Here is a 12223-nt window from a genome sequence, read left to right as displayed (position 1 = left end):
TTCTATTGTACCGCCGAAATGATGGCAATAAGGGACACGCCTCACATGAACGATTTCCCGGCTGGGCTCTTCCAGTCCTAAGGATATAAAAGCAGATTCGTTAACACAGGGCCGTGAGCAGTGCATCATTGTGCAGTGGTGTTCACTGGTCTGGTTGTAGCGGGCAGTTTATTTGGTTGCCTGTGGTTGTGTGAAAGCGTCATCATGCTGGAATGTGTAGCAGGTTTGTCTGAAACGTGCCTTGTTCAATCTTAACTTTGTGGTGATTTGCTGTCCATATTCGAAGTGTATCCTTTTTAATAAGATGCTTCCTTTGGTCGCTTGAATTCGCTAGACGTGGATTATTCCCTCTATATCAGTCAGAAGCTATAAAATGCCAGTGTGCAGATCGCCGATTATGAAACCATCCGTGTGTACTGTTCTTGGTTTTGTATTAATGATATTAGCAGACTCCTTGTTAGGTTCATTTAAATAGCACACCGCAAGCAATTAAATCATTTTTAGGTCGGCGTATGTGGGCCTGTTTATTTATTCCCGATGTTTTAATAAAAAGGTTATTCTAGTCTACGATGGTGTAGACTCGTCCATAACCAATTGAAAAGCGACACCCCCCCCCCCCCCCCCCCCCCCCCCCCCCCCGTCTTGCTGTGCTGCAGGAGAAGTGGAGACTCTGTACAAGCTGACGGTAGCCACGGGCGATACACTGTTCTCGGGCACCATGAACTTTGTGTATGCAACGATCATTGGCTCGGCAGGCCAAAGCAATAGGCAGCTTCTGGACCACTTCGGACTGGACCTTTGCCCCGGGGCGGTGAGTAGCTTCATTGTGTATCTAATCGGCTTGTGGGAATAAGCACTACGCACTACAGCTTGCTCTGTCCTAGCTTCTGACTGAATTGCCTGGCAAATGCCAGATTGCATGCTAAGGATGGGTTGAGCCTGGGTAGTGCTTGGATGGGTGACCACCACGATACGAACGGCTTGTGGAATAGGCTGCAATGATCGGTGGGTTCCTGAAGAGCGCATTCGTGCTGAATGTAATCTCGTTCTTCTGTTGAAAGTGCGATGAAACAAGTACATGCATGGGCAATACTCTTGACCCTGTGGTTTGAATGTGCCGTGTTGCCTTGGGCTGTTTTTGGCTGGTGGGGGGAAGGGGGGGGGGATGGACGCAATTTCTCCTTTGTAATACCTGAAACTAACACTTCATGTGCATGTTCACCTTTCGAGCAAAACTAGGTCTGACATCTAGGATCCTTTTTGATGTTATGGCCAGATTGACATCTACAGCATTCCAAGCAAGCTTGACATTGGCGACATCCGAATGGTTCGTCTGGAGAAGGAGGCGTTCCTGGTGAACGACTCGTGGTTCTGCCGCTACGTGGAGGTCACCGCTCCGGGTGGCCGTGTGCACCGGTTCCCTGCCAACCACTGGCTCGAGCAGGGCTCCATGGAGCTACGGGAGGGGCTTGGTAAGATGTGGGTGTTGGCAGATCGCCATTTTTTTTGCATTGGTCTCTACACGCATGGAGATTGTACAATTCCATTAAATGCTTATGGACTACCAGCATGGTCTAGCATTAAACCAAGGTTCCTTGTGTTTTTTGAGGTGATGCCTATCTCTTGCACTATCCCTTTTTAACTGATTTCCCACAATTCAATCCAGGTTGTGCAATCGGCTAACGAAAGATGATGCCTTAATTTGGTTCCCCTCTAATTATACTTCTGTCTGCATGTGGAACTACATCCCTGAACAGTTGGCGAAATCACTTATGTTCAGGCCTTTTTCAAATGCTGTCCACATGGCCGTCAAGACCTCTCCACGTGATCCTTAATTCTGCTGCACAGCAGTTCTCGCCCACAATGTAATTTAAAAACTAGAATTAGACTTTGCAAGTTGTTGGGTACGTGCAAATCGGTGTTGTGGCTACCAGACGCGTGTTTTGCACTTGCTTCCACCCCTCGCATTGCAGGAATTCTGCCACAGCACGAGACCTTGGCTCAACTAAAGGAAAAGAGGACTGAGGAATTGTCTGCGAGACGGCACTCGTTGAGGTTTGAGGCACAAGTTATTCATGGTCTCGTGCTTGTCCAATTGCATTGCAAATTGCTACGAAAACACTGTTAGACTTGCTGTCATCCTTTGCCAAAAAAGATCTAGAAACAACCAAGGTTAGTTGGAATTGTCTACTGTGTTCTGGTGTTGTATGTCGGTTATGAAAAATTTGAAATAATAAATTAAATGAAATTTGGAAAATTGTGTAATTATCAGAAATAGTTAATTGAGAATTATGCTAATTCTAGGGATAATCGTATTAATGTATGCGAATGGGGGTGATTATGCCAATGCGATCCCTTATGATAATTAGGCCCCGCATTGCTGAGGAGGGTAGGGTTATCAATCGGGATCGTACAATTAGTCGTATTGCGTTATGCAGGTGTGCTGTAAGTAGGTAGGATTAAACTCTGCTTCGTTTAATTTCGTATTAACACTCGGCAATACAATTATTCTCGCTTTACAATTTACTGAGTATTATAGTTTGTTAATTCAGATCTCAACGCAGAATACAGTTCTTGTAGATAAGATTTATTATGCTTGAAACGGGAAAGAAACGTACAACCACTTCTGCGTTAATCAATTTTATTTTCTAACTAAACCTTAACTCTAAAAGATGCAACTCTCGGCTTGGAATTATCAATGCAGTACCAACACTAACCGTCAATGATTGCGTTGTTTCACTTTGGCGACGGCACATGTGATTGATTCCACTGCCTAACGCGAGCTCAGCTGGTGAGAGGGTCGTTAAACATGCATGCTATTCTACACACAAACATTAACCCTATAATATGCAAATTCGTACACTTGAAATTAGCCACACATTACTGCACTCATTCGTTGATCCATATGCAACATTATGCAATTAAAAAAAACGAACGACTTGAATACTAAGTAGCCGTATCCCTGTAACTCGATGGCAACAATGTTCGTCACAATCCGTTGATATTTAATGGTGCCCCCTTTGGAATGTCACTCTTCTTGATTGTCCCGATATGAGCGTCTTCTTGAAGCAGATGCCGGGTGGTGCGTCTGAGTGGGGGAGGGTGATACGAACGGCTTTGTTCTCTTGGTCGGTGTCAGCTTGGCTGCTCATGCTGGCAGATAAAGGCTCTTTCCGCTGCTGGATGAGCCAGCACACGCGTGGCAGCTGGCACTTGATGTAGAAATACAAGTCTTTGAGCGATACTTCGTCTTTCAGCTCCCAACTCGCGCTCGTTTATACATCGCTACTCTGCGAACCTTGCCATCCTGTGATCATGGGGCCACCCCCGGCCTGTCACTCGCTGCCCTCTTCAGTAGATCTTGAGCTGATCTGCCAGTTGAACTTGCTGTGCCTTGTTGAACTGGTCTGTCGAGATGCTGGTTGAGCAGTTACATTCGAAGAATCTCCGCTCTGGGTAGTGAGAGGGGGGGGTGTTGTATGTGTGTGTCATCCCATCAAGACATCTGCATCCATTGATCACCGTCCCCGCCCCAAGGTATCTCTTCATCCATGGGGTACAGATGGCTCCGTCTTTGCAACAAGCAATTTCCTCGCTCTGGTGTTAAATTCCTGTTATCCTGCACTGTGGGAAGACTAAGGTGGCCGGGAGGTTCTTTCTCTCTCTGGCTAGCCCTCGGTTTAACGTCGCTCAAATATCATTTGGTTTTGTTTAACCAATTTCCGTTTTTATCTGGAGGTTGGATATATAGCTTGGTTTGGACTTGCGCTTTCGTGATTGCAGGAACTCGTGTACTTTGGTTCTCTTGGTAAAGTCGCGTACATAGAAGATACAATACGTGGCTTAAATTAGGTTGACATAAAATAAGTAATAATACAGACTTATTCCTATAGCCAAGCTTTAACTTTTTTCTGAAGAGAAAAAAATCAATTGTAATGTTTGTTTGCCCCGTGTCTGATTCTGGGAATTTGAGCCGTTCTTTGGCGCTCTGGTGATTCTCAGATAACCGCTCTTTGTCCAGCAGTTTATTATTTATTTTTAATGGCCTTTTTACGATCTCCATCTGGCTGCTCCTTGTGGCAGGATTTATTTAAAAAAAAATTACTGGCAATTATTAATGGCAATTTTGGAACAGGCCTATATATCCAACACTGGGTAATTCAGAATGCTTAAAGAGGTGGAACTACGTTTTCCCACCGTTTCTTTTCAATGGTGTGCTCTTAATCTGTTTCACCTTCCTAATTGGGTTTTATTACACTCGGTTCTGGAATCGTGACCGTTAGCCCCTTTGTCAGTTGGCCAGCTGCCGATTACAAAAATGGGCAATCTAATTTTGCCACCCATATTGTAGTGACCGGTGTGTACCAAAAACCCTGGCTTTGACACCTCAACTATTGCGGCCTGCGTTTGATTTTCTACAGGTGGCTAGAATGGCAGGCTGGGCTTCCCCTTGGAGTCGACAGCAAATCCTTCCTTGACTTGCCATGCGACACCCGTTTTGATGATGAGAAAAGTGCCGATTTCAACTTGTCCTTTCTGCAAAGGTAAAGACACCATTTGTTTGCCATACTACTATTACCATTTTGTTAGACATGTTGCTACCTTTGAATTCTGTTGAAATGTCCCTGATTGGTCGACTGCACTTTTGTACTTGTCGTTTAGTGTGCAAGATTTGGGTTTGAGGGTGTTCATGAACCTCGATGGCATGTCTTGGACCAAGATAGAAGACTTCCGTCGCTTATTTACAAGGGTCAAGAGTGAAATTGCAGGTGTGCACGGTGGGGTAGCTATGGTTTGAGTGGTCAACTAAGTCTAGGGTTGACTCCATAATTACATCTAAGATCCGATCCTGCTGGTTTTTCACCTACTTTGTGGAAATTAATGGCGCCACACCGTCCCCTCCAGTAACTTGCCATACCCTTTTTTATAATTGATTGCGAGACTTAATTTGAAGTAATGGTGTACATGTACACAACTGACCTGCGGTTTTAAATTGTAGCCCTGTACGTGGCATCTGTTCCACGTCTTTCTGCTATCTCCCGTTGTGCAGAGTATATTTCTCACCACTGGGATCAGGACTGGTTCTTCGGTTACCAATTCATGAATGGCGTCAACCCTGTTCTCATCAAACGCTGCACCAAGCTGCCTGAGAATTTCCCTGTCACCACGAACATGGTGAAGAGCAGCCTGGTCCGTGAATGCTCCCTTGAAGACGAGATCAAGGTGCTGTAAAGATCTCCCAATGCTTTAATTTGAAACTTGCCCCTAATAACTTTGTGCAGACCATAGCTTAAGTGCAGACCATGGCTTAATAAGCGCATCACTACAGTGGTGATGACCTGTGGGATTGTTTTGTGTGCATGTTCACAGCACGGCAATGTCTACATTGTGGACTACCAGTGCCTTGATGGCATTCCTGGCAATACATTCAACCATTCCAAGCCCTTCTACCTAGCAGCTCCCATGTGCCTGCTTTACGTCAACAAACAGGGGCAGCTGCTGCCTATTGCTATACAGGCAAGTTGTGCATTTTGCGCTCGTGCTAGCATCCTGGCAATGGTATATTTTGCTATCAACAGGGCCACATCTCCGACTTGTGTACTCCTGCCCCAGATGTCACTAGCTCTCCCCTTGCCAGTGGGTTGGGTAATTATGGCATTCCTGCATTGGCTTGTGGGTATTAGTAAAGACCAAGTTACCCTAATCGTTTCATCCACTGTACAATAACAGTCCTGGGTGCATTGTGTACTTTGGCACGTACATGGCCAACTGTACTGCAATCATAGACAAAGTGATAGTCAAAACTTTTATGTTTTTACAAACGTATGAATAACAGTTTGTAAAGTTGGCAACAGGTACACACTCAAGTACCTACTAAACTATTCATTCTAGTAACCATATCGTACATGAGACAATGAAAACATCGGACATGGCAAGCTTCGGTACGAAAACTGTAGCTTTACACAAACAATATTCTGCTGCTCCTACCACCATGCATCCACAGCTGCAGCAAAAGCCATCGGCGGATAACCCCATCTTCTTGCCGAGCGACTCTGCGCACGACTGGATGCTGGCCAAGATGTGGGTTCGTTCCATGGACTTTCAGATCCATGAGATCTCCACGCACTTGCTCAAGACCCACTTGCTGGCCGAGGTGTTCACCATGGCCACCTTGCGGCAGCTGTCTACAATGCATCCTGTCCATAAGGTGAATCCATGGTTTTAATGTTGGCGTTTATCGCATGGGAGACTGCTAGTGACACAGTTATCCACTGCTAGCTTGTATTTTTTAAATGCATGTGGTGCTCGTCACCATCCTGGCAGTCCTTGTACTGCCTGTCAACCAACTGGGCTTCTTTGTCGGGAGATGTGGTCTCTGGATTCTTAGATCTTGCCCAATACTCTGGTCATTTTTGTGAAGGTTAATTTTTACACTTGTGGGTTGTGTGGAACCATCCCTTCCAGAATGTAGTGACTCTCCTTTTCTAGTAAACCTTTATCCAAGTACATAACTGAGGAAATGTATACGTACCAAGACATGAAATGCCTTGTGCACAGGACTTGCCCTCTCCTTTTTAAGGACTTGAAAGTGCATTCTTAAAGTGACATTAATTAAATTAAGCCTATTGCTAGCTAATACACATGGTCATTTGATTTTCTGACCTGCTTACGCATAGCTCCTGTATCGCCACCTGCGCTTCACCCTGGAAATCAACGTGCGTGCACGGACGCAGCTTGTGGGCACAGGAGCCTTTGTGGATCAGGTGAGGGTTGTGGTTTTTAAGAGCCTTTTGAAATGAGTTACCATTTAAGCCACGGCATCAAAGCCTCCGAGGCAATCTTGTAATCCAACAATCTTACTTTTGCTGCATGAGCTGATTTTGTCATTGCTCATCTCCTGGATATCCTTCAATGCATTCCATTGTTTAGCTGCTTGATGTTCACAATCCATTTACAGGACCTCAATCGTCCTAATACTCTTTCCAATGTGGTGTTTGACATTGCTCACTCTTAACATCCTGGTATAATACCAAGCGTGCATCTACCTGATTCTGTGCACGTTTCCAAGTTTTAGGCACACGATACCAGCAAGTACTTCAACCTGCTCCTTTAATTTCATTTTGTCTTGTCCCTACTGGCTATATCCAATACTTTTAAAAGCAAGGATGTAAGCTTTTGTTATACCTGTCGAACTTTTCGGCTACCATTTTAAATTATAGTTGCCCATACAGTGACCATGGTAAATCTCTCCTTCCCCTATTGACCCTCAATACCTTAATGCAATTTTCCAAAGACTGACCCAACTTTGAAAATTGCCACCTTTTGGCTCCTTTTGCATCACTATGCATATCGACACGTCCGAGTACTGCAGTGTCTTTCAATGGTAAGGCTTCAAATGACACGATCTTGAAATGTACTTGTGCAGGCACTGTCAATTGGGGGTGGTGGCCATTTCAAGCTTGGTGGCAAGGGCTTGAAGGCGCTCACCTACAGACATCTGTGCATCCTGAAGGATGTGGCAGATCGAGGTGTTGGCGACTTGCCCAGCTACTACTACAGGGATGATGCCTGCAGCATCTGGAAGACCATTCACAAGTAACCAGACCTACTATACGCTGGTGCCAGTGGTTTTTATGTGCCTGATGATGAAAGTGCTATCGGTGGGCACGTGCAACCAATTGCAAAGGCAGTTCAGATATCAATTTTTGAGACCCAATTTATGAGTCGACACTAAATTTGACTTCATTTCCTCCCTTTCAAGACAGGTTTCTGACTGGTTCTTTCGGTAAGTCATGTAGTTAGAAAAACTAAGATCGAGACGTTGCAATCGTCTTCAGGTGGGAGTGAGAAACGGGCTGCTCAAACAAGTCATATATATATATACACACACAGCTGGGGGAGTGGGGCGAGAGCTTCTGCCTAAGCGAGTAAGAATTCCAAAGATGGGAACTGGGTGATGCACCTCCATGACAGAGCTAAGGAAGTAGCTATTGTAATGTCAGAGATTGGCATGCCAATATGTAGTGACGGTATATCCACCACCTAGGGGATTGACGCGTGCAATAGGAAAGGCATGCGCGCACAATAACATCACAGCCAGTTAGTCAGCTAAACGAGAGCCACCGCCACATCGAGAGAAAGGGAGCAACGTTGGCTTTGTTAGTGGGTCGCCTATGTGACCTTTAACGAAAGAACCAACGAGTGGATTCCTGCAGCCACAAGCTTAAAAATAATTTAATGGCATGATGCTGCCTACCCCCGGGTAAATGGATGTATTTTCCCCAACTTGGTATATTTGTTATCCTAGGAATGATACAAGGGACTTTAAACACTACCACAATTCCAAAATGTTCCGTTATTGAACTTGATTTGAGACTAAGGTCGCTTCAGTTCCTGTGGCTTTCATCTTAACAGATGAAAGCACCATTACATTGTTGTGCAGGTTTGTCGACAAAATACTTGCCATCTTCTACAAAAGTGACGAAGACGTGAGAGGTGACGCTGAACTTCAAGCATTCGTTGACGACATCAACCATGCCTTGCTAAGCAACCCGTCCAATGGTAATTAAGCAGCCCTGCAATTATGTCCTAGCACTTGCTGGAGGAAAGGTGTTTTCTACCAGGTCATTGGCATGCCCTTCCATGCTGGCCAGACCACTTGAGGATGGAAATGCATTACTACACCAGGTTGCAACCTGGTTTTAGTCAACAGGTGTATCCTGGCATTCTTGGCCACATAATATTAAAGGTGTGCCCATGACTTGCCATGAACTTGCAAGCAACCTCTAGCAAAACCAGTGTGCTAACAAAGCCACCATCATGCCATGCATAAATTTTTATTTTGGCCCAAGGACCACTGCCACATGCAAAGGTTTCTATGGACCCCAGCCCTGGTGGCAAAAAAATAAATTATCTAAATGCCAGTAATACAACATACTGCATTACCATAACTTTTTTCGTGCGGCTATTCGCATTTTTGAAGGGCATTTAGATCTTGGAATGCTTTACCCTAATATCAACTAATTTAATAAATATCAATGACATTCTGTTCATTTCTGGATTGGTATTTGGACCACTTGTCCCTGAACCAGGCCGAGAACCACTGCTCTCGGCAATAGCAAGACAATTGCTATAATTTCAAACGAGGGGATATTTGAGCTTGCAGGTTTTACTGTCCAAGCATTGTTTTAACGCAACATCATCGCTCGCTGCTCCTTTTAACATTGGTTCTGTGCTGCAGGATTTCCTACCAAGTTCACATGTGTGGCAGAGTTGAGTGAATTCCTCACCATGGTGGTGTTCCTGTGCTCTGCCCAGCATTCTGCCGTCAACTATGGCCAGGTAACGTAAATTCGGATGTTTGTTTTTTGAACGAAAGCCCTTGCAAAGTGGTGTTCGGTTTATTGCTGACTTTAGTATAAAAAAATGCTCTTCCCACCCTTACCGTGTGCTGCAGTTTGACTTCTATGCATGGATCCCAAATGCACCCAGTGCCATGAGGAAACCACCTCCAACCACCAAGGGTGTGGTGGACATGCCTTTCATCCTGCAGACACTGCCTGATGTGCAGGTGTCTTGTATTTCCATGGCAATCACCTGGGTGCTTAGCCGCAGTGCTGCAGAGGTAGGTGCTAGTTCCTGCATTTGCAATGTGGATTAAGGTTACGTCGGTCTAAATCCAGACTTAAAGCTTTCGTGACCTGCATAAATTCCTGTTCTTTGGGTCTTTTTGGTAAATTTGTGTAGATGTGTTGCAATCCAAGCATTGTAATTTGTACATACCTAAGTGATCGTCATCAGGAAAAGCTGGCTGGTCTCTAAAGGAAAACCATTTATAAAGGTTTGAAATGGGTATAGCTCAAGTGTTCGGCTGCCTGGGCAAGACAGTTAATGTTAATCTAAATGGTAATCGTGGAGGGCATTGCTGGTGGTGGGTTTTCCACCAATTAAAGGATTGGCAGGTATAAAATTGCAACATTTACAGCCAGTTCATGGCTTAAAAGATTACGATGACCTTTTTAGGTATGATTGTCCTGAAAGGGCAGCCACTGAACCCTGCCTAGTGGCTAACATGCATAACTAATCTTGGAGGTGGGTGTACCAACACTTTACCCAATCCATGATCATCTGATGGGCCAACTTGTGCAAGTTGTATACTATATAATGCTGTGATTTTTTTTAAGCTGCTGCACTGGAAGGTTAGACTTCGAACCCACGTCTTGGTTAAATCCAGTCTACTAACCATTATACAACGGTCACCTTTGTAAAGACCGTATCCTTTTTAAAACCTTGATCCATGATTTAGCAACCTCTTCCTGCTGCATGGAACTTCTATTGACCTAATTACAAGGGGGTCAACCAATGTCTTGAATGGTGTCTGTTTTTTTCATGAAATGCGTGCAGAAAACCCTTGGAACTTTCCCAGATGAACCTTTCCAGAACCCAGATGCCCTCAAGGCCATGCAAGAATACCAATCCGACCTCGAGGTGATTACAAAATCCATTGTTGAAAGAAACAAGACCCTTCCCATCAAGTATCCCTACCTGAAGCCTGACAAGGTGGCCAACAGCATCACAATCTAAATGATGGGGGAAAAACCTGAGGATTAGATTTTTTTCATTTTCCTGCCTTGTCCTTGTGTGCTGAGGGACCAAATCGCGGTTTTGGTCTATGGAAGCTTTAACATTTAAATTTGCAATGCAATCTTAGATGTTTTCTAGTCTGTGCCCTTCCTTAGGCTTAAATGCACGTAACACTTAATTGAACAGGGTCCTGGAGACCCATACAAGATTTCAATGCAAAAATGTGCCACAATGGTGAATTCTAAGATGTTGAAGGAAATCTGACACTGACATTGATTTTCCGTGTGGTTTTCACAACTGTTGTGCCTTGCACTGTCCACGTTGCAAAAATGAAAAATAAAATCTCAACATTCTGCAGTATTGTGCATTTGGCTCTTTGCAATGCAGCAGTAGGCTGGTCTGCCATGCCCTCTGCTGCCATCGCCTTGCCTGTGCCTCGATCGTCCTGGCTGTGATCGTCCTCTTGGGCACTGGGGGTAGTCGTCGAAAATTGACTAAACCAATAGTTCTCTAGCATGATCTTGCTCCACGCTTTGAAACTAGAAATCCAGGCGATGCCGTTCACACATGGTGGGTTTATTGAATCTGCCACCACGAGTGGACTATCTGAAACGACCAAATATGCCTACTCCACGCCCCATGCCTCTATCAAATCCCTGTGCCACGCAGAGCCAATTCTAAAATCTACAACTACATGCAAAACTGCATTTGTAACTCGTGCTTCCGAGGGGACATTTTAAGCCCTCTGCTTTACCAATTAATAGTATAATGAAACTATTTGAACTTGTCACACCTTGTTCGATCACCATTTCACTCGTCCATTGTTTAAAACAAAACTCCCCTGAGCACTCGCACACTAAAAATGCTAGTAAATGTAATGCCTAAAGCAGTAACGTCCTCCCACTTTCCTGCAAAAACCCCACCAGTTTACACTATTCAAAATAAATTGATCTCGTACCTGAAACGACTCCCCTTCAAGCCCCACACGGCACTCGAATCCATGCGCATATGGGATTAATTGCATGTTTTAAATTATTTGCACTTGCACCAAAATTAACATTTCTCAAACTTGCAACGAAACTTAATCCCAAACCGTCATTGTAAAGATTTCGGGTTAGGCTGTTACTAAAATAATACTTTATCCCCATCCATTATTTAGATTCTAGTTTATTGGTTACACGCTGTTTTACGGAGCTTCCTCATTCGGCGTCTCACCTGTGCCACGCCGACTCTTGCACCAAATCGATTTGTGATCGTGTCCAATCTCTCAAATTGGTCATCATCCTGAGCACTGTCAAAAATGTTCAAAAGAAAATGGGGTATTAAACTGAAGCATGCAAATATGCACCATTTGACAATTACATAACCACACAGGTTACACCTAGGGTTTGCTTGCCACCTTTAATGTGTCTTTGGCTCCAGATAAGTGCCTAGCCATTCTACATTTCCTTAGCTTAGCAATACTAATGTAGTATAGTACTTGACACCCAGAAGACCTGGGCGGGGGATCAATAACCACCCGGCGACGGTGAGACCTCTACATCTCTAGCCCTGCGGCGGCAGCTGGCATCTCGTCCACACAGGCTCATACCTCTCGCCAACAGAGACCCTGCCGTCGTTATGGGGTCCCCCTTAAGTA

The 12223-nt window shown here is 44.6% G+C and overlaps 1 protein-coding gene across 1 annotated transcript; it reads left to right on the top strand.

Moving 5' to 3' along the window:
• The first annotated feature begins 117 nt into the window (after positions 1 to 117).
• On the top strand, positions 118 to 10941 carry LOC142905611 (polyunsaturated fatty acid 5-lipoxygenase-like). The gene is made up of 15 exons (XM_076052308.1): positions 118 to 223; positions 657 to 811; positions 1277 to 1472; positions 1974 to 2055; positions 4422 to 4544; positions 4663 to 4769; positions 5051 to 5223; positions 5371 to 5517; positions 6005 to 6208; positions 6678 to 6764; positions 7427 to 7596; positions 8444 to 8562; positions 9242 to 9342; positions 9458 to 9625; positions 10405 to 10941. Exons 1-15 carry the CDS (start codon positions 205 to 207, stop codon positions 10582 to 10584), a joined length of 2031 nt encoding a protein of 676 aa, XP_075908423.1. The 5' UTR covers positions 118 to 204; the 3' UTR covers positions 10585 to 10941.
• The last annotated feature ends 1282 nt before the right edge of the window (positions 10942 to 12223 follow it).

The sequence above is a fragment of the Petromyzon marinus genome, chromosome 55 (genome assembly GCF_048934315.1).
Source record: "Petromyzon marinus isolate PM22_M1 ecotype Great Lakes invasive population chromosome 55, UKy_Petmar_22M1.pri1.0, whole genome shotgun sequence".
Lineage (NCBI taxonomy): Eukaryota > Metazoa > Chordata > Hyperoartia > Petromyzontiformes > Petromyzontidae > Petromyzon > Petromyzon marinus.
The sequence above is the reverse complement of the archived record's forward strand: the minus strand, read 5'-3'. Positions and strand labels throughout refer to the sequence as shown.

Excerpts from the sequence above, each read along its gene's own strand:
- LOC142905611 (XM_076052308.1), top strand. Across the intron at positions 8,563-9,241 it reads GCTAAGCAACCCGTCCAATG|GATTTCCTACCAAGTTCACA; the intron begins GTAATTAAGCAG and ends TCTGTGCTGCAG. Across the intron at positions 9,343-9,457 it reads CTGCCGTCAACTATGGCCAG|TTTGACTTCTATGCATGGAT; the intron begins GTAACGTAAATT and ends CGTGTGCTGCAG.